This window comes from Nomascus leucogenys, chromosome 4 (assembly GCF_006542625.1).
Source record: "Nomascus leucogenys isolate Asia chromosome 4, Asia_NLE_v1, whole genome shotgun sequence".
In the NCBI taxonomy this organism is placed as follows: Eukaryota; Metazoa; Chordata; class Mammalia; order Primates; family Hylobatidae; genus Nomascus; species Nomascus leucogenys.
In genome coordinates, this window is record NC_044384.1 from 100,559,288 (window position 1) to 100,582,200 (window position 22,913).

General features: G+C 40.5%; 1 protein-coding gene across 5 annotated transcripts in view; it reads right to left on the minus strand.

Annotated features, from left to right (window-relative positions):
- DOCK3 (dedicator of cytokinesis 3) overlaps window positions 1-22,913 on the minus strand; it is a 653,304-nt gene that overhangs the window by 225,577 nt on the left and 404,814 nt on the right. For all 5 annotated transcript variants that reach the window (XM_030811683.1, XM_030811684.1, XM_030811682.1 and 2 more), the window contains exon 10: window positions 6,399-6,480. In XM_030811683.1, coding sequence (XP_030667543.1) covers window positions 6,399-6,480 — 82 coding nt within the window. The remainder of the gene's footprint in view (window positions 1-6,398; window positions 6,481-22,913) is intronic.

Sequence of the window (22,913 nt, forward strand, 5' to 3'; positions counted from 1 at the left end):
GAGAGCAGCGGTTCTCCCAGCATGGTGTTTGAGCTCTGAGAATGGACAGACTGCGTCCTCAAGTGGGTCCCTGACCCTCGTGTAGCCTAACTGGGAGACACCTCCCAGTATGGGCTGACTGACACCTCATACAGGTGGGTGCCCCTCTGAGGCGAAGCCTCCAGAGGAAGGATCAGGCAGCAATATTTGCTGTTCTGCAGCCTCCGCTGGTGATACTCAGGCAAACAGGGTCTGGAATGGACCTCCAGCAAACTCCAACAGACCGGCAGCGGAGGGACCTGACTGTTAGAAGGAAAACTAACAAACAGAAAGGAATAGCATCAACATCAACAAAAAGGACATCAACACCAAAACCCCATCTGTAGGTCACCAGTATAAAATACCAAAGTTAGATAAAACCACAAAGATGGGGAGAAACCAGAGCAGAAAAGCTGAAAATTCTAAAAACCAGAGCACCTCTTCTCCTCCAAAGGATTGCAGCTCTTCACCAGCAACGGAACAAAGCAGGGTGGAGAATGACTTTGATGAGTTGACAGAAGTAGGCTTCAGAAGGTCAGTAATAACAAACTTCTCCGAGCTAAAGGAGGATCTTCAAACCCATCTCAAAGAAGCTAAAAACTTTGAAAAAAGATTTGACGAATGGCTAACTAGAATACACAGGGTAGAAAAGACCTTAAATGACCTGATGGAGCTGAAAACCATGGCTCAAGGGCTACATGACACATGCACAAGCTTCAATAGCCAATTTGATCAAGTGGAAGAAAGGGTATCAGTGATTGAAGATCAAATTAATGAAATAAAGTGAGAAGAGAAGTTTAGAGAAAAAAAAGTAAAAATAAACAAAGCCTCCAAGAAATACGGGACTATGTGAAAAGCCCAAATCTATGTCTGATTGGTGTACCTAAAAGTGAGGGGGAGAATGGAACCAAGTTGGAAAACACTCTTCAGGTTATTACCCAGGAGAACTTCCCTAACCTAGCAAGGCAGGCCAACATTCAAATTCAGGAAATACAGAGAATGCCGCAAAGATACTCCTTGAGAAGAGCAACTCTAAGACACACAATTGTCAGATTCACCAAAGTTGAAATGAAGGAAAATATGTTAAGGGCAGCCAGAGAAAAAAGTCAGGTTACCCACAAAGGGAAGCCCATCAGACTAACAGCGGATCTATCAGCAGAAACTCTATAAGCAGAACAGAGTGGGGGCCGCTATTGAACACTCTTAAAGAATGAATTTTCAACCCAGAATTTCATATTCAGCCAAACTAAGCTTCATAAGTGAAGGAGAAATAAAATCCTTTACAGACAACCAAATGCTGAGAGATTTTGTCACCACCAGGCCTGCCTTACAAGAGCTCCTGAAGGAAGCACTAAACACGGAAAGGAACAACTGGTACCAGCCACGGCAAAAACATGCCAAATTGTAAAGACAATCAATGCTAGGAAGAAACTGCATCAACTAATGGGCAACATAACCAGCTAACATTAAAATGATAAGATCAGATATCTACCTATAACCTTCTGTCTCATTGATCTGTCTAATATTGACAGTGGGGTGTTTTTATCTACCTTTGGTCTTTGATTCTGGTGACCTACAGATAGGGTTTTGGTGTGGATGTCCTTTTTGTTGATGCTGATGCTATTCCTTTCTGTTTGTTAGTTTTCCTTCTAACAGTCAGGTCCCTCAGGTCACACATAACAATATCAACCTTAAATGTAAATGGGCTAAATGCCCCAATTAAAAGACACAGACTGGCAAATTGGATAAAGAGTTAAGACCCATCATTGTGCTGTATTCAGGAGACCCATCTCATGTGCAGAGACATACACAGGCTCAAAATAAAGGGATGGAGGAAGATCTACCAAGCAAATGGAAAGCAAAAAAAAACAAAAAGCAGGGGTTGCGATCCTAGTCTCTGATAAAACAGACTTTAAGCCAATAAAGATCAAAAGAGACAAAGAAGGGCATTACATAATGGTAAAGGGATCAATTCAACAAGAAGAGCTAAGGAGCACCAAGATTCATAAAGCAAGTCCTTAGAGACCTACAAAGAGACTTAGACTCCCACACAATAATAATGGGAGACTTTAACACCTCACTGTCAACATTAGACAGATCAACGAGACAGAAGGCTAACAAGGACACCCAAGAATTGAACTCAGCTCTGCACCAAGCAGACCTAATAGACATTTACAGAACTCTCCACCCCAAATCAACAGAATATACATTCTTCTCAGCACCACATCACACTTATTCCAAAATTGACCACATAGTTGGAAGTAAAGCACTCCTCAGCAAATGTAAAAGAACAGAAATCACAATAAACTGTCTCTCAGACCACAGTGCAATCAAATTAGAACTCAGGATTAAGAAGCTCACTCAAAACTGCACAACTACATGGAAACTGAACAATCTGCTCCTGAATGACTACTGGGTTAATAACTAAATGAAGGCAGAAATAAACATATTCTTTGAAACCAATGAGAACAAAGACACAACATACCAGAATCTCTGGGACACATTCAAAGCAGTGTGTAGAGGGAAATGTATAGCACTAAATGCCCACAAAAGAAAGTGGGAAAGATCTAAAATTGACACCCTAACATCACAATTAAAAGAACTAGAGAAGCAAGAGCAAACACATTCAAAAGCTAGCAGAAGGCAAGAAATAACTGAGATCAGAGCAGAACTGAAGGAGATAGAGACACAAAAAACCCTTTGAAAAATCAATGAATCCAGGAGCTTTTTGAAAAGATCAACAAAATTGATAAACCGCTAGCAAGACTAATAAAGAAGAAAAGAGAGAAGAAACAAACAGATGTAATAAAAAATGAAAAAGGGGATATCACCACTGATCCCACAGAAATACAAACTACCATCAGAGAATACTACAAACACCTCTACACAAATAAACTAGAAAATCTAGAAGAAATGGATAAATTCCTGAACACATACACCCTCCCAAGATTAAACCAGGAAGAAGTTGAATCCCTGAATAGACCAATAACAGGTTCTAAAATTGAGGCAATAATTAATAGCCTACCAACCAAAAAAAGTCCAGGACTGACAGGTTCACAGCTGAATTCTACCAGAGGTACAAAGAGAAGCTGGTACCATTCCTTCTGAAACTATTCCAATTAACAGAAAAAGAAGGAATCCTCCCTAACTCATTTTATGAGGCCAGCATCATCCTGATACCAAAGCCTGGCAGAGACACAACAACAAAAAAGAGAATTTTAGACCAATATCCCTGATGGACATCGATGCAAAAATCCTCAATAAAATACTGGCAAACCGAATCCAGCAGCACATCAAAAAGCCTATCTACCACGATCAAGTTGGCTTCATCCCTGGGATGCAAGGCTGGTTCAACATACACAAATCAATAAATGTAATCCATCACATAAACAGAACCAATGACAAAAACCACATGATTATCTCAATAGATGCAGAAAAGGCCTTTGACAAAATTCAATAGCCCTTCATGCTAAAAATTCTCAATAAACTAGGTATTGATGGAACGTATCTCAAAATAATAAGAGCTATTTAGGACAAACCCACAGCCAATATCATACTGAATGGGCAAAAACTGGAAGCATTCCCACTGAAAACTGGCACAAGACAGGGATGCCCTCTCTCACCACTCCTATTCAACATAGTGTTGGAAGTTCTGGCCAGGGCAATCAGGCAAGAGAAAGAAATAAAGGATATTCAATTAGGAAAAGAGGAAGTCAAATTGTCCTTGTTTGCAGATGACATGACTGTATATTTAGAAAACCCCATTGTCTCAGCCCAAAATCTCCTTAAACTGATAAGCAACTTCAGCAAAGTTTCAGGACACAAAATCAATGTGCAAAAATCACAAGCATTCCTATACACCAATAACAGACAGAGAGCCAAATCATGAGTGAACTCCCATTCACAACTGCTACAAAGAGAATAAAATACCTAGGAATCCAACTTACAAGGGATGTGAAGGACCTCTTCAAGGAGAACTACAAACCACTGCTCAACGAAATAAGAGAGGATACAAACAAATGGAAGAATATTCCATGCTCATGGATAGGAAGAATCTGTATCATGAAAATGGCCGTATTGCCCAAGGTAATGTATAGATTCAATGCCATCCCCATCAAGCTACCAATGACTTTCTTCACAGAATTGGAAAAAACTACTTTAAAGTTCATATGGAACCAAAAAAGAGCCCACATTGCCAAGACAATCCTAAGCCAAAAGAACAAAGATGGAGGCATCACATTACCTGACTTCAAACTATACTACAAGGCTACAGTAACCAAAACAGCATGGTACTGGTACCAAAACAGAGATATAGACCGATGGAACAGAACAGAGGCCTCAGAAATAACACCACACATGTACAACCATCTGATCTTTGACAAACCTGACAAAAACAAGCAATGGGGAAAGGATTCCCTATTTAATAAATGGTGCTGGGAAAACTGGCTAGCCATATGTAGAAAGCTGAAACTGGATCCCTTCCTTACACCTTATACAAAAATTAATTCAAGATGGATTAATGACTTACATGTTAAACCTAAAACCATAAAAACCCTAGAAGAAAACCCAGGCAGTACCATTCAGTACATAGGCATGGGCAAGGACTTCATGTCTAAAACACCAAAAGCAATGGCAACAAAAGCCAAAATTGACAAATGGGATCTAATTAAACTAAAGAGCTTCTGCACAGCAAAAGAAACTACCATCAGAGTGAACAGGCAACCTACAGAATGGGAGAAAATTTTTGCAATTTACCCATCTGACAAAGGGCTAATATCCAGAATCTACAAATAAATTAAGCAGATTTATAAGAGTAAAAACAAAGAACCCCATCAAAAAGTTGGCAAAGGATATGAGCAGACACTTCTCAAAAGAAGACTTTTATGCGGCTAACAGACACATGAAAAAATGCTCATCATCACTGGTCATCAGAGAAATGCAAATCAAAACCACAATGAGATACCATCTCACGCCAGTTAGAATGGCGATCATTAAAAAGTCAGGAAGCAACAGGTGCTGGAAAGGATGTGGAGAAATAGGAACGCTTTTACACTGTTGGTGGGAGTGTAAACTAGTTCAACCATTGTGGAAGATAGTGTGGTGATTCCTCAAGGATCTAGAACTAGAAATACCATTTGACCCTGTGATCCCATTACTGGGTATATACCCAAAGGATTATAAATCATGCTACTATTAAGACACATGGAGATGTATGTTTATTGAGGCACCATTTACAATAGCAAAGACTTAGAACCAACCCAAATGTCCACCAATTATAGACTGGATAAAGAAAATGTGGCACATATACACCATGGAATACTATGCAGCCATAAAAAAGGATGATTTCATGTCCTTTGCAGGCACATGGATGAAGCTGGAAACCATCATTCTAAGCAAACTATCACAAGGACAGAAAACCAAACACTGCATGTTCTCACTGATAGGTAGGACTTGAACAATGAGAACACTTGGACATAGGGTGGGGAACATCACCCACGGGGGCCTGTTGTGGGGTGGGGTCGGGGGGAGGGATAGCATTAGGAGAAATACGTAATGTAAATCACCAGTTAATGGGTACAGCAAACCAACATGGCACATGTATACCTATGTAACAAACCTGCATGTTGTGCACATGTACCCTAGAACTTAAAGTATATATATATATATAAAGAAAAGTACAGATCACAGTAGGAAAAGATCCCCTATTTAGTATTTGGAAGAGGACTATTTAGTTTGTCTTGCTGTATATGAACTCACTAACAAACTACAAAGCTGTAAACTTGGTGGATACCTTTAAAATAAATTATGCATCAGAAATTATACATCTCAGAGAAATTCCCAGTGGCCTTGGATAAGAACAGTAAGAAAGACCTATGTCAGATTTTTTTTTTTTTTTTTTGAGACAGGGTCTGGTCTCACTTTTTCACCTAGGCTGAAGTGCAGTGGTGCGACCTTGGCTCATGCAGCTTCAACCTCCTGGGCTCAGGCGGTCCTCTCGCCTCACATCCCCAAGTAGCTGTGACTACAGACACACGCCACACCCGGCTAATTTTTGAATTTTTTCTACAGATTGGGTTTTGGCATGTTGTCCAGGCTGGTTCTGTCAGGTTTTAAGTGTCTATTATATGAAATAGCTTATAAAATCTGTATCAGTGAAAGGTACTTGATATTTCATTAATAAAAATTAAGTTTAAACCTGTATATAATTTCAGTTTTCTATAAATATTTTATTAAAACCTAATAGAAACATAAATCAAGTCCTATTCTCCCCAGTGTTTGTGGAAATAAGACTAAAGGCTTGTTTCCAGGGTGACAATATCCACATAGCAGGCCACTGGTTAGAGTCAACAGCAAAGGAGGAAAAGAGAATTCGTACATACTGTAAAAAGGGCACACATTCGTTCTATCTTCTCTGGGTTCCTTGGCCCACCATTCTTGTTCAGTCTTACCAGAAACCGCTCACTGAAATGTAGGAAAGAAAGATATAGAGAAATGTGAGTAACACACTCCAGAATAAAGAAAAAGAGCAGATATGGAAAAACACTAAACATATTTACATAGCAGCTTGCAGTGACAAGCAAGGCCAAAAACACATGTCTAGTGGCAGGACACCCTCTTTTTTCCTGCCAAGTAACATACAAAGGAAACCACAAACTGCCTGATAGGTGCTTCTGTTTATTTGCTGATTGTAGCTGTGTGTTTTATCTGTTTGAAGGTGTGTGCTCCCTGAGGGCAGTAAGGAGGACTGTATCTTATATTTCTCCCAGATATTCCCAAAACACCAGCATGATGCGAAATCCATAACAAGCATATACATTCTTTGATGTGAGTACTCAGATCATCATAAAACTATTCATCATATTAGATCTGAAAGAATCTACATTACCAAATTTACATCTTCTATATCAGAAGTCCCCAACCCCAGGCTGCAGACTGCTACAGGCCTGTGGCCTGTGAGGAACTGGGCCGCACAGCAGGTGAGCGGCAGGTGGACAAGCATTACCACCTGAGCTCTGCCTCCTGTCAGATCAGCAGCAGCATTAGATTTTCACAGGAGCACAAACCCTATTGTGAACTTCACGTGGAGGGATATAGGTTGTGTGTTCCTTATGAGAATCTAACTTAATGCCTGATGATCTAAGGTAGAACAGCTTCATCCCAAAACCATCCCACACCACCATCTCCACCCATCAGTCTATGGAAAAATTGGCTTCCATGAAATTGCTCACTGATGCCAAAAACATTGGGGAGTGCTGTTTTATATAACTCTTGAGAATCACTTTAGGGCAGCAGTGTCCAATCTTTTGGCTACCCTGGGTTGCAATGGAAGAAGAAGAACTGTCTTGGGCCACACATAAAATACACTAACACTAATGGTAGCTGATGAGCTAAAAAATAAAAATAAAAATAAAAAAAATCTCACAATGTTTTAAGAAAGTTTACGAATTTGTGTTGGGCTGCATTCAAAGCCATCGTGGGCTGCATGCAGCCTGTGGACCACAGGTTGGACAAGCTTGCTTTAGGTCTTACAAAATGTTACAGCAACTTATAAAATCTTTGGTGGAAATTCAAAAAGAAATGATGTGTTATAGCTAAAGCCACCGTCAGAATTTAATAGAGCCACTAAATATTTTATTCTCTAAATAATATACATAATTTCAGGAGGAAATTAAAATTACTGGACTAGAAAACCTTAGAAACAGTGTTTGCAACATTTGGAGAAATGTCTCTTTACTCTCGCATCTCCTTCCTGCCCCTGTGCAGAATCTCATTCCCACCTCTTTATCCAAAGATTCACTACCAACTGTAAAGGAAAACTGTGCCATGGTGAAGATAAAGTATGTGATTCCAAAAGTAACTTACTTATCTTGTGCCTCCAGTCATGTATTCATGGAATATATGTAGTATCAGTTTAGTTTGTTCATGTATTCATTTGATCAGTCTACAAATTGTTATTAAGTTCTGTGTGCTTGGCATGTGAATATAAATGTGAACAAGACACATACAAGGTACTTTTTCCTCATACAGCTACGGTCCTCGTAGGCAGTTAGACACGCAGAAATGAATCTCAGAAAGATTTGGGTCAGATATAAATTTGAGATTCTTCAGCCAGGGGAACAAATGGGAATAAGCAGGGAACATGCAAAGAACAAAGAGAAAAAGGGGCTTTGGTCAGATTGCTGAGGGACAATGACATTTAAGAAATGGGTAAAAGAAAAACTATCAAAGTAGACGCATGGGGCAAATGGAAAAACAGAAGAAAAATATGAAGGATGGTGAGATGTTGCACTGGTCAAGTGAAGAGAGTGTCTGAAAGAGGAGGGAGGGGTCAACAAGGTCCAAGACCACTGAGAGTCACATGTAACAAGGACAAAACTCTCGAATACAGATCACTGGTGATTCTGGCAAGAACTGTTTTAATGAAATGGTAGAGAAAGATGCCAGTGTGAGGAGTAAGAAAGAAATGATGAAGCACAGTCTAGCCCACACTTTAAAGAATGGTTGTGAAGAGGTGGAAGTGATGCATTTTTAGTTAAATGGGCATGTGGGGTTGAGAGAGTCTTTGTTAAAATATGGGATAACCCACATATACATAGTCAATTAATTTCAAATGAAGGTATCAAGGGGGGTGTACAGTACATTCAGCAAATGGTGCTGAACAATCCATATGAAAAAAACTAAGCCTTGACCCTTGCTTATAAAAATTAACTTGAATGTATCACAGGCTCGAATACAAGAGCTAAAACTGTAAAAGAAGACAACTCAGTGAAAAATGAAGACAAGTATCTTGTATATCTTGTTCACATTTGTTTCCCCATGTAGCACATAGTAGAAAACTTTCTGTGGCCAGAGATTATTAAGCAAATATCACAAATCACAATAAAATGATAAATTAGACTTTACAGAAATTAAAAGCTTTCTTTTTAAAAGATACTGGTGAGAAAATGAAAGGACGAGCTACAGACTGAGAGAAAATAATCACAAAACATTCACCTAAGAAAAAACTGTATTGAGAACATATAAAATGTCCAATAAGAATAAACATTCAAATAAAAAATGGACACAAGATTTGAACAGACCCTTCACCAAAGGATGTGCAGAGATGGCAAATAAGCACAATAAAATATCATTAATCATTAGAGAAATGCAAATTAAAAACACGGTGAGGGCTGGGTGTGGTGTCTCACACTTGTAATCCCAGCACTTTGGGAGGATGAGGCGGGTAGATCTCCTGAGGTCAGGAGTTCCAGACCAGTCTGGCCAACATAGTGAAACCCCGTCTCTGCTAAAAATACAAAAATTAGCCAGGCATGGTGGCAGGTGCCTGTAATCCCAGCTACTCAGGAGGCTGAGACAGAAGAATCGCTTGAACCCAGGGGGCGCAGGTTGCAGTGGGCCTAGATCACGCCACTGCACTCCAGCCTGGGCAAAAGAGCAAAACTCCATCACACACACACATACACACACACACAACAGAAAACAAAAAACACAGTGAGATACCATTACACACCTACTAGAATAGCTATAATTAAAGAATGAATATACCAGCCGGGCACGGTGGCTCACGCCTGTTATCCCAGCACTTTGAGAGGCCGAGGTGGGCAGATCACATGAGGTCAGGAGTTCGAGACCAGCCTGGTCAACATGGTGAAACCTCGTCTCTACTAAAAACACAAAAATTGGCCAGGCATGGTGGCCTGTGCCTGTAATCCTAGCTGCTCTGGAGGCTGAGGCAGGAGAATTGCTTGAACCCGGGAGGCAGAGGTTGCAGTGAGCCGAGATTGTACCATTGCACTTCAGCCCGGGCAACAAGAGAGAAACTCCATCTCAAAAAAAAAAAAAAAAAAAAAAAAGAATGAATATACCAAAGGCTGGTAAGAATGTCAAGTAACTAGAACTAAACCTCTCATAAACTGTTGGTAAGAATGCAAAATGGTACATCCACTTTGGAAAACAGCTTGACTGTTTCTTATAAACATATACATACTAAATGACCCAGTAATTCTCCTATGTGTTTACTCACGAGAAATGAAAAAATTTACCCAAAGATCTATATATAAATATTTATAGCAGCATTATCCACAATGGCCAAAACATGTAAGAACCCAAATATCCACCAGGGGGATAAATGAATAATCTACATAATAGAGTATCATTTCACAATTTTAAAAAACAAACTACTGGGATGTATAATAATATGGATGAATATCAAAAGCATTATACTAAATGAAAAAACTCAGTGAAAAAAGGCCATAGGCTCTATGTCTCCATTTATATTGCATTCTGGAAAGGACAAAACTATAGGAACAGAAATCAAATCAGTTGCTAGGACTGGGGAAGAAGGGTAGGGACTGACTGCAAAGGTACATGAGGGAACTTTTTGAGAGTGATGAAATGCTCTACTTCTTGACTGTGGTGATGGTTTCACAACTATATACATTTGTCAGGACTCACTGAACTATGCATTAAAAAGGGTGAATTTTACTGTGTATAAATTACATTTTAAAAACCTGACTCAAAAATAGATGGGATACACCTAAGAAAATTTATATCTAATGGGACAAGGCTTACAGAAGGAGAACTACTGAAGACACAGGATATAACTGGTAAAGGAAAATCACTGAGTAGGTGAAGAGGGATAGAATCCAGGAAAGAGTGAAGAAGGAAACAATAGGTGTAGATACAAATAAGCTGTGGTTTTAGTAATAGTGTAGATACAAATAAGTTGTCAGTTTTATCACAGATAGGAAATAAAAAAAAGTAAAGTAAAAAAAAAAAAAAAAAAAAAGGCTGGGCGCCGTGGCTCACGCTTGTAATCCCAGCACTTTGGGAGGCCGAGGTGGGCGGATCATGAGGTCAGGAGATCGAGACCACGGTGAAACCCCGTCTCTACTAAAAATACAAAAAATTAGCCTGGCGTGGTGGCGGGCGCCTGTAGTCCCAGCTACTTGGAGAGGCTGAGGCAGGAGAATGGCATGAACCCGGGAGGCGGAGCTTGCAGTGAGCCGAGATTGCACCACTGCACTCCAGCCTGGGCGACAGAGCGAGACTCCGTCTCAAAAAAAAACAAAAAAACACTTCCAAAAATAACAGAAAAAAATTCTCAAGACCATTTAAGAGAAAATGTAATGGGGAAAGGTAGAAAAGACAGCTGTGACACAGATAAGTGAAAAAGTGGCAAAAACAGAGTCAAGGCAATTCTCTCCCCAAAGTATCTTCAATCTTTAAAAAGCTTGCCATCTCCTTTGCTGCTACGAGTCTTGGCCATTACTTGACTAACTTGGATTATTATAACAGCTTCCCGGCTCTACTTCCGTTTTTGCCTCTCTAAAAGCCATTCTTGGAGAGACTGATCCTTTTAAAATACAAATCAGATCATATCTTTTCCCAGCTTAAAACCTTTTCATGCTGTCAACTGATTTTTTACAAGGGTGTTAAGATAACTCAGTGGAGAAAAGAATAGTATTTCAACAAACAGTGTTGGGACAACTAGATATTCACATGCAAAGGAATGAAGCTGGACCTTTATTTCACACCATACATAAAAATTAAGTAAAAATGAATCATAGATCTACATGTAAGAGCTAAAACTACAAAATTCTTAGTAGAAAATATAGGTATAAATTCTCATGACCTTGAATTAAGTAATGGTTTCTTAGGTAGGAAGGACACCAACAGCACAAGCAACAACAAAAAAAGGGACTTCATTACAGTAAAAAACTACTGTGCATCAAAAGACACCATGAAGAAAGCAACAAACAAGCCACAGAATGGGCAAAAATATTTATAAATCATATACAGATAAGGGACTTGTACCTATAATATATAAAGCTCTCTTAAAATTCAATAATAAAAAGACAATTCAAAAGTGGGTAACTTGAATAGATATTTCTCCAAAGAAAATACACAAATGGCAAATAAACACATGAAAAGATGTTCAGCATCATTAGTCATCAGGGAATTGCAAATCAAAAGCACAATGAGGGTACCACTTCACACCTCTAGAATGGCTTTATTAAAAATGATAGATAATCATAAGTGCTGACAAAGAAATGGAGAAACTGGAACCATCATACACAGCTGATGGGAATGCAAAATGGTACTGCCACTTTGGAAAAACAGTCTGGAAGTTCCTCAAAAGGTTAGCTAGTAACCGCATGACCCAGAAATTCTACTCCTAGGTATATATCCAAGAGAAATAAAACATATGGTCACAAAAAAATTTGTACATGAATGTTCATAGCATTATTAATAATAGACAGAAGGTGAAAACAACCAAAATATCCACTGACAAATGGATAAAATGTGGTAGATATAGCCAAATAACAAAATATTATTCAGCCATAAAAGTAATGAAGTACTGACACATACTAAAATGTTGATGAACCTTGAAAACAATATTCTAAGTAATGGAAGCCAATCATATAAGACCACACACTGTATGATTCCATTTTTATGAAATGTCTACAATAGGCAAATCCACAGAGACTGAAAATAGATTAGTGTTTGCCTAGGGCTGGGGGTTTGGAGTAAATGGAGTGACTATTAAATGGTATGGGATTTCTTTTTGAGTTGATGATACTGTTCTAAGATGGACTGTGGAAATGGTTGCATAACTCTAATATAATAAAAGCCACTGAACTGTACCCTTTGAATGGGTAAACTCTATAGTATGTGAATTATATTACATAAAGCTGTTACAGAAAACAAACAAACAACAAACTTTTTCGTGGTTTACTCTCACTCTCAGATAACAGGTAAACTCTCCAAAATCTGCATGGCCTTGTGTGAAACACTTGACTTGGCCTGTCTTACAGCCCCATCTCATCTCACATGAGCCTTTCTTGCTTATTCTCCAACACACACTGGTGTCCTAGATACAAGTTTCTTGAACATGTCAAGCTCATTCTTGCCTTAGGACCTTTGTGTATGTTGTTTTCTCTGGAATGCTGTTCTTTCAGCCCAAGTGGCTGGCTCACTACCATCCTTCAGATCTTAGCCTAAATGCCAGTTTCCTAGAGAAGCCAACTTTGACATGTTGGCAAGAGCAGTACTCCTTTACCCCTTCCCATTACTTACTCACTTTTTTACAGCATGTGGCACAAACTAATTATTTTCTTTCTTTGTTTATTGCCTTTCTCTTACACAAGAGAATAAAATCCCAAGGATAAGAACATTTGTTCCCCTCTGTACCTCTAGTACTTCTAAGAGCCTAACCCTATAATAGGTGCTCAATAAATGTTGAATGGAAAAAGGTGGAAATTTCCTGAAGAACTGCTGTATGGTGTGTGGAAGTTTGCTAATGAGGGTCACCATAAAATGAATGGGTACATCACCATCACACTATGCAGAAACATCCATGAGCCAGGAGGGAGCAAATGAGATAGCACAAATCAACCTTCTAATTTGGTGACAAAGGACCAACAAGCATCAAGTATGTTGTGACAGACACAGTCCCCCAGATGCTCACTAAATCCATGTTTTCTGTTTCTTCTTGGGTACACAGCCAGAGTATACATCTTAGCCCCCCCATTGCAGTTGAGTGGAGCCATGTGACTGAATTCTAGACACCAAAATGTGAATGAATGTGATGTGTGCAATTTCTAGGCTTAGTCCTAAAAACTTTTTTTTTTTTTTTTTTTTTTTGAGACGGAGTTTCGCTCTGTCGCCCAGGTTGGAGTGCAGTGGCGCGATCTGGGCTCACTGCAAGCTCCGCCTCCCGGGTTCACGCCATTCTCCTGCCTCAGCCTCCCCAGTAGCTGGGACTACAGGCGACTGCCACCACGCCCAGCTAATTTTTTGTATTTTTAGTAGAGACAGGGTTTCACCGTGGTCTTGATCTCCTGACCTTGTGATCCGCCCGCCTCGGCCTCCCAAAGTGCTGGGATAACAGGCGTGAGCCACCGCGCCCGGCCAAAAACTTCTTATATATGTGCCTTCATGCTTTTTCCCCTTCTAGAGACCCGGAGTGGAGATGACCCCCAGTACAACTTTGGTGCTATGTATTGATGATGGCAGATTATCCATTAGTCTTGGTCCCTAAATGAATGTGTGGATGAAGGCTACCTTACTAACTGCAAATTCACCCACCCAGGGCTGTTATAAAAGCAAGAAAATACACTTTTATTGTGTTTGAACCATAATATATTTTGTATTTGTTACAGAAGTTGATCTAACTAATACGTATACCATGCACATAACAATCCCCAATTATCTAATAATGTGATAATATGTCTTCACAGATACATGAGTATAAAAGTAGGTTTCAGGAAGTTTATGTGTTTCGAAGAGATTTTCAAGAGAATCTATCATAACTTCTGTACTACTCTTCAGAAGAAAAACATACAATTGCTCTCATCCCCACATTATACGCTCTGTGAATCTCTCAAAAGCAGACACCTTCCCAACAGGCTGCTTTTTGGAGCTGCCCATAGCGGGGTACTATTTGGAGGGACTTACACCAAGGTCTTGTCCAAAGATAAAATGGTAGATTAAGCAAATATCTAGGTAAATAGGCTTGCTGGCTCTATCAGAACATAGGAACTTCTCTTTTTCTCCTCAATAATGAAAGGAAGCCCTTAAGTTTAGTTCTCACAGTGCCAACCTGAGCTTTACATTTCCTCAAGACTTTCATACTCTAGTTTCACCTGGCCTTTTTGACAATTTTTAACACTCAAAATAACTGTCTTTTTTTTCACTTCAGAGGGCTTTGGGCATACATATAATTATTTCATTTATCTATCACACCTGTTTATATACCTGTTTATTTATATATTTTGCTAGCTTCTCCAATGGGTATGATAAATAAATGCTGCTTTCCATTAACATTCAAACTATTTGAAGACAAATAATCTATCCAATGTTCCCATGATTTGTCGATAGTTGTTTTACAAAAAAAGTGGCAAAATATTGTTGGGAAATACTGTATTGAACACAGACAGGTTTCTACCCTCTAGGACTTTTCAGAGGCTTAAAATGGTGGTATATGTTTTAAGAACTAAGGGGACAGGTGACATTTTACCCCACAACCCACTTTTGTGTAAGGCAATGGAGTCTGTAGAAACATATTCAGATAAATGCTGATTGAATCTACCTGGCAACTAGAGCAAGAGCAAGTACTCATACTCTTCAAAGGTGTAACAGAAACTGTGGCCAAGAGAGTCAAATTTACTCATGAGATTTCATAAACACTCACACCTCTATATGAGTAATTCTTTCTCTTTAATATGAATGAGAAACCATCTTTCTAAGTTACTATCTGATCTCTTTCAAAAGAAAAAGAGATGGTTAATTCTTACTCTTCAGTAAGCAATATTACAAGACAACTACTCTACCTTTAGTTGTTTTTATGATGATGAACTATGGACATATAGCATATGAAGTTACATTAATTTCATATTATTGGTCAAGTTCTTACAAATGAATCCCATAATTTCAATCTGTGACAAGTCTAATGGTGTCTTAATTTTAACTACCTTTTTTGAGATTTATAATTCTTGGATGGCACTGCATTTTGTATATGCCTTCATTGATGGCAATTCATGTATCCCTTCAACAAATGTTTGGTGACTGCCAATGAGGTACCAGCCCATGCCAGGCACTAAGGCAGAGACAAGTTTCTTATCCTCAATGAGGGTACATCCTAAAGACTCTGTTCTGGAAACGGAAGCAGTTTTCTCAAATAAATTTAGAGGAATTCTCCCAACTTTTTCAATTTAATCTTTATGTTCCTCATTCGGTCCTCCATGAATATGGATGCCAGCTGCTTAGCATCTCTCTCATGATAACCTGCCAGGTGCTTGAAAATAAGCAAGTAGCCCCAAGGTTATACTACACTGTATGACCCAACAGGGTGCAGGAAATCAACATGGCACATGGATACATATGTAACAAACCTGCACATTGTGCACATGTACCCTAAAACCCTAAAGTATAATAATAAAAAAAAATGCAAAAAAAAGGAAATATCTAATATCCCCTCATAGATTCATTTTCCAATTTAGATCACTTGGCTTTATTTCTCAAATTAAGTTTTCCCACTTCATTTTAAAGCACAGAAAGCAGAAATACACAAAAAAAGGGGTTTTATAAAGGCAAATGATGGTACAGGGCTATGGTTTCCAAATTTATTTTTAGTGTCAGCTTTTCTCTTCTTTTCAACAGAATCTTACTCTGTTCACCAACATATAAAAAATTTCTTGGGTTGAATCAGAGGTGAGGGTTTCAGGAAAGGGGGATAACGCAGGAATCCTCCATAGTTAGGCCTCCACTCTGACCACCAGTTCTCCTTGAGACACTTCAGGACTCCAAGTAACATTTTTGTAACTACTGGTATAATGCAAGGGTTCTTTCTAGCCTTCCTCTTTCCCTTTTATTCTTTCAACAAACATTCACTAACTTCTATCGTTTTGCAGAAACTGAACTAAATGCTGAGGCTATAGAAATGAATTCCTGTCCTCAAGTCTGGTGGAACAGAGACACATATAAACCAAAAATTGCACCACGATGTGAAAATGCTATAATTGCATAGAAAGGGGCTGACAAGACTGGGCACAGTGGCTCGTGCCTGTAATTCTAGCACTTTGGGAGGCCAAGGCAGGAGGATCACTTGAGCCCAGGAGTTCAAGAATAGCTTTGGAAATATGGCGAGATCCTGTCTCTACAAAAAATTAAATATTAGCTGGGCATGATGGTGTACATTTATAGCTCTGGCGACTCAGGAGGCTGAAGTGGGATGATTGCTTTGAGCCTGCTGATGTCAAGGCTGCATGCAGCCTTGCACCCCCAGTCTGGGCAACAGAGCGAGACCCTGTCTCCAAAAAAATAAAAATAAAAATAAAATAGAAAAGAGAGTACTGGATAGCTGGCCAGAGGTGCCATGCAACACAGTGTGGATTATTTACGTGTGAAGAATTTCCAAATTTGACTACCATTAGTAGTACCTGGCAACTTACTTAAAATGCAAATATCCTGGGCCAAACCCAAGATCATCTGGATCAGAATCTCTAGAGGAAAGGATTCCTGGAGACGTTCCAGGAATCTATAATTTTAAGGACTTCAACTGGTGTTAGGGTTAGCAAGTTTGAAAAACCCTATTGTGGGCCTTAGAGAGGCTCTGAAAGTTCAAACTTGAGAAGCAGCATGATCCCCTAATGTTTAGACTGAGCATTTGGGCTGCAATGAGAAGCCAGGTTGGTAACATAGAAAGTACTCCAGAGAGACAACAGGAGTAGCCCAGGCAAGCTATGACACAGGCTTGAAACTGAGGAGAGGTGAATGGATGTGAGATATATTTAGGAGACACAGCTGACCAGATTTAGCAGTTGACTGGATGTGGCTGTATCAACTAGAGAAGATATAAAGGAAGATTATATAAATTTTGGGTGTACATACTGAATTTGAGGTCTCTGTGGAACACATATGTGAACAGAAAACAGGCAGCTAAAAACCCATGTCTGAAAGTCAGAGAAAATATGTGAGAGGGAGATACAGCTCTGGTATTAATTATTTTGCTGTAGTAGCTGCAACAGCAGCCACAGAGTGAGTGTTTTTTTGTGTGCCAGGCATTGTTTTAAGTATTTCTTTTCTTGCCTAATTGCTCTTGGTCTTTACAACAGGTATCTTACCTCTGAAGAAACTGAGAGTTGGAGAGGCAAAGTTCCTGGCTTGAGATGAAAAAGTAGAGAGTAGTAAAGTTGAAATTCAAATCTGGAAAGGTTTGACCTCAAAGCCCATGCTTTATCTGTTATTTCCTCTCAAGAAATAAGTACTGAAAAAAAGTTTTGGGGTGTGGAAAGTTCGGTTCCATGGGAAAATACACCTGAGAAATGCTGCAAGCCACATCTTGCTCCAGAGATGAAGAGTGTCTGTGTGGCATAGGCTCCTAGAGGTGCTGCATGAAAGAAACCTATCTCCAGGATTCCTATTACCTACATGTACTCTGACTCTTCCAACTACAAAGTCTATGCCATGTACCCACTCCAGCTCTTCTGGAGGCACACAGTTTGTTTGAAGTTGATGACATTCCGACCAAAGAGACACAGATAATGATTCGCTTGATTAAGAACAAGCAGAAACTTGAATGGCAAATAACCCTAGAAAATTAGCTTTTTCCATTTTGTCTAAGATAAAACAGACACATGAGTAAATTTGCTGTTACATATTCTCAAGTAATTATAAAAACATTTTTGTAATTATACAGCCCCTACCAGGTCTTCAGAAAACAGAACTACCATTTCACCCAGCAATCCATTGCTGGGTATATACTCAAAGGAATATAAATCATTCTACCACAAAGACACATGCAGGCATATGTTCACTGCAGCACTATTCACAATAGCAAAGACAGGGAATCAACCTAAATGCCCATCAATGGTAGACTGGATAAAGAAAATGTGGTATATACACACCATGGACTGCAGCCATTAAAAAGAACAAGATCCTGTCCTTTGCAGGAACATGGATGGAGCTGGAAGCCATCATTCTTAGCAAACTAACGCAGAAACAGAAAACCAAACACTACGTGTTCTCACTTATAAGTGGGAACTAAATGATGAGAACACATGAACCAAAAGAGGAGAACAATAGACACTGGGGCCCACTGAGGGTAAGGGTGGGAGGAGGGAGATGAGTAGAAAAAATAACTATTAGGTACTAGGCTTAGTACCTGGGTGATGAAAGAACATTCTATCACCTCTGAAGTTACTTCTCAATCCTGCACCCTTCCCTCTTAGTGGGCCCAAATCAATAAATTCAGCCTGACCCAACTCTATGTTCCTTCTACCTTTATCCCACACCCTTAATATCCATTCCCATGCCTGTTCTCCAGATTTCTGTTTGTATAAATTAGACCCAGCAATCCCATTACTGGGTATATACCCAAAGGATTATAAATCTTGCTACTATAAAGACACATGCACATGTATGTTTATTGTGGCACTATTCACAACAGCAAAGACTTGGAACCAACCCAAATATCCATCAATGATAGACTGGATTAAGAAAATGTGGCACATACACACCATGGAATACTATGCAGCCATAAAAAGGATAAGTTCATGTCCTTTGTAGGGACATGGATGAAGCTGGAAACCATCGTTCTCAGCAAACTATCTCAAGGACAGAAAACCAAACACTGCATGTTCTCGCTCATAGGTGGGAATTGAGCAATGAGAACACTTGGACACAGGGTGGGGAACATCACACACCAGGGCCTGTCATGGGGTGGGGAGAGGGGGGAGGGATAGCATTAGGAGGAATACCTAATGTAAATGACGAGTTGATGGGTGCAGCACACCAACATGGCACATGTATACATATGTAACAAACCTGCACGTTGTGCACATGTACCCTAGAACTTAAAGTATAATAATAATAAAGAAAACTCAAGCAGTTCTTTTCAAGTGTAGTGCACCTTCTCATGGGTCACACTCTCAGCCTCACCTCTAGGGACCTGCCAGGACTTTAGTCTAGTTATAGCTCTAGAAGCAAACAGGGTTGTTGGGGGTGAGTCCTGAGGAAAGTCAACATCATCCTGCCTGGCAACTGCCTCAGATGAGGCCATCAGTGTTGTCTCAGGCAGCACAGCATTTATCTCCTCAAAGGTGGAAAGGCTGATGGCAGATTGGGTCGGGGAGGGGATGCTGACATGACTGGGGATGGGGACGGTGTTCTTTCTGGCAAAAGAGGTTCATCAGAGTTCACAAACTCAGTGTCCCCAGCTTCATCAGGGTCCTCCCACACATCCCTATTCCAAGTTGCAGGGTCCCATTATTTTCCCATAAATGCCCTCACTTTAACAGTAGACACCTGGCAAGGCTGTGCATGCATCTTTCAATGCAGAACAGCCACTCGCATGATAAGAGCTTGTGTCTGTTTTTCCACAATTCTAGCTCTTTCTCTACAGGAACATAATGAAGCTGGTTGGTCGCTCCTAAGTTTGGTGGACAAAGTGATGAAAGAAAATGATAAACTTAGGGATTCTATCTCCCAGCTTCAGAAGCAGTTATGGAGCCTCAAATCTGCTACGATTGCCCTGAGTGACAGTCTTATCTCCTGAGGCAGTTGCCAGGCAAGATAATGTTGATTCTCCTCAGGACCCACCCCAACACCCGTGTTTGCTTCTAGACTTATAACTAGGCTAAAGTCCCAGCAGGTCCCTAGAGGTGAGGTTGAGAGGGTGACTCATAAGGAGGTGTGCTACACTTGAAAAGAACTGCTTGAGTTTTCTAATTTACATAAACAGAAATCTGGAGAACAGGATGGGAATGGATATTAAGGGTATGGGACAACGGTGGAAGAAACACGGAGCTCGGTGAGGCTGAATTTATTGATTTGGGCCCACTAAGTAGGGACTCTGCATTTAATGTTGCAGCTTGGGGAGTTAAAAAAGGTTCTAATAGTTTATTTGGTTAGCTGAAATATGGATTAAAAGATGGTCCACCGTGAGAGAGCTGGAAATGCCTGATCTCCCTTGGTTTAATGTAGAGGAAGGGACCCAAAGGCTTAGGGAGACTGGGATGGTGGAGTGGATTAGTCACTTTAGACCTACTCATTCCAGCTGGGAGGGTCCAGAAGATATACCCTTGACCAATGCCTTGCAAAATAGATTTGTGAGGACAACACCTGCATTTTGAAGATGCCCTATAATTTGAAGAGCCCTGTAACTGCTCTTTTCTGTATGCCAGATCTAACAGTGGGAACCACAGTCACTCAATTACAAAATGTAAATACAATGGAAATAACTGGATCCCAAGGTGGCAGAGGCCAGGTGGCAGCACTCAACTGTCAAAGGCAAAATGGGCCTACCATAATGGACAGCGGAGGCAAAGCGGCAATCAGAATAGTCTGACTCATGTAGAGCTCTGGCACTGGCTAAGTAATCATGGTGTTCCTAGAGGTTAAGTTGATAGGAAGCCCACTGCATTCCTACATAATTTATACAAGCAGAAAATTTCTAGGTTGAACGGACAAAAGATTAATTTGAATTATAAAAACAGAGAATCATGGCCCCGAATCTATTTCCAGACTTGAACCAGTTTACAGATCTAGAACCCCTTGAATGAAGGGAAGCCAGGTACCCCCAAAGAAGGACCCCACTACATTACCAACAATTTATGCAGTGAATCTTTCTCCCATCCTTCCCCAAGGAGACCTCCAGCCTTTTACCAGGGTAACTGTGCACTGGGGAAAGAGAAATGATCAGGCATTTCGGGGACTACTAGACACTGGCTCTGAGCTGATGTGGATTCTAGGGGACCCAAAACGTCATTGTGGCCCTCCAGTTAATGCAGGGGCTTATAGAAGTCAGGTAATTAATGGAGTTTTAGCTCAGGTCTGACTTACAGTGGGTTGCCTGACTGAGCCTGTGGTCATTTCCCCATTGCCCGAATGCATAATTGGCATAGACATACTTAGCAGATGGCAGAACCCCCACATTGGCTCCCTGACTGGTAGGGTGAGGGCTATCATGGTGGGAAAGGCCAGATGGAAGCCATTAGAGTGGCCTCTACCTAGACGAATAGTAAACTAAAAAACTATTGTGCCCGGGTGCAGTGGCTCATGCCTATAATCCCAGCAGTTTGGGAGGCTGAGGTGGGTAGATTGCCTGAGCTCAGAAGTTCGAGACCAGCCTGGGCAACACCATGAAACCCCATCTCTACTAAAGTACAAAATATTAGCCGGGTGTGGTGACGTGCACTTGTAGTCCCAGCTACTCGGGAGGCTGAGGCATGAGAATTGCTTGAGCTCAGGAGACAGAGGTTGCAGTGAACTGAGATCACTCCACTGCACTCCAGCTTGGGCTACAGAGTAGGACTCTGTCTCAAAACAAACAAACAAACATACAAAAAACCAATATTGCATCCTTGGAGGGAATGAAAGATTAGTGCCACCATCAAGGACTTGAAAGACGTACGGGTGGTGATTCCCATCACATCCCCATTCAACTCTCCCATTTAGCCTGTGTAGAAGACAGATGGATCTTGAAGAATGACAGTGTATTACCGTAAGCTTAACCAAGTGTTGACTCCAATTGCAGCTGCTTTACCAGATGTGGTTTCATTGCTTGAGCAAATTAACACATCTCCTGGTACCTGGTATGCAGCCATTGACTCTGCAAATGCCTTTTCCTCCATTCCAGTCCATAAGGCCCACCAGAAGCAATCTGCTTTCAGCTGGCAAGGCCAACAATATATCTTTACTGTCCTTCCTCAGGGGTATATCAACTCTCTGGCTTTGTGTCATAATCTTATTTGGAGAGACCTTTATCACTTTTCACTTCCATAAGATATCACACTGGTCCATTACATTGATGACCATTATGCTGCTTAGATCCAGTGAGCAAGAAATAGCAAACATGCTGGACTTATTGTGAGACATTTGTGTGCCAGAGGATGGGAAATAAATCTGACAAAATTCAGGGAACTTCTACCTCAGTAAAATTTCTAGGAGTCCAGTGGTGTGGGGCTTGTCGAGATATTCCTTCTAAGGTGAAGTATAAGTTGCTGCATTTGGGCCCTCCTACAACCAAGAAAGAGACACAATGCCTAGTGGGCCTACTTGGATTTTGGAGGCAACATATTCCTCATTTGGGTGTGTTACTCCGGCACATTTATCAAGTGACCTGACAGTTTTGAGTGGGGTCCAGAACAGGAGAAGGTTCTGCAACAGATCCAGGCTGCTGTGCAAGCTGCTCTGCCACTTGGGCCATATGACCCAGCAGATCCAATGGTGCTTGAGGTGTCAGCGGCAGATAGGGATGCTGTTTGGAGCCTTTGGCAGGCCCCCTTAGGTGAATCATAGCGGAGTCCTTTAGGATTCTGGAGCACGGCCCTGCCATCTTCTGCAGATAACTACTGTCCTTTTGAGAGACAGCTCTTGGCCTGCTACTGGGC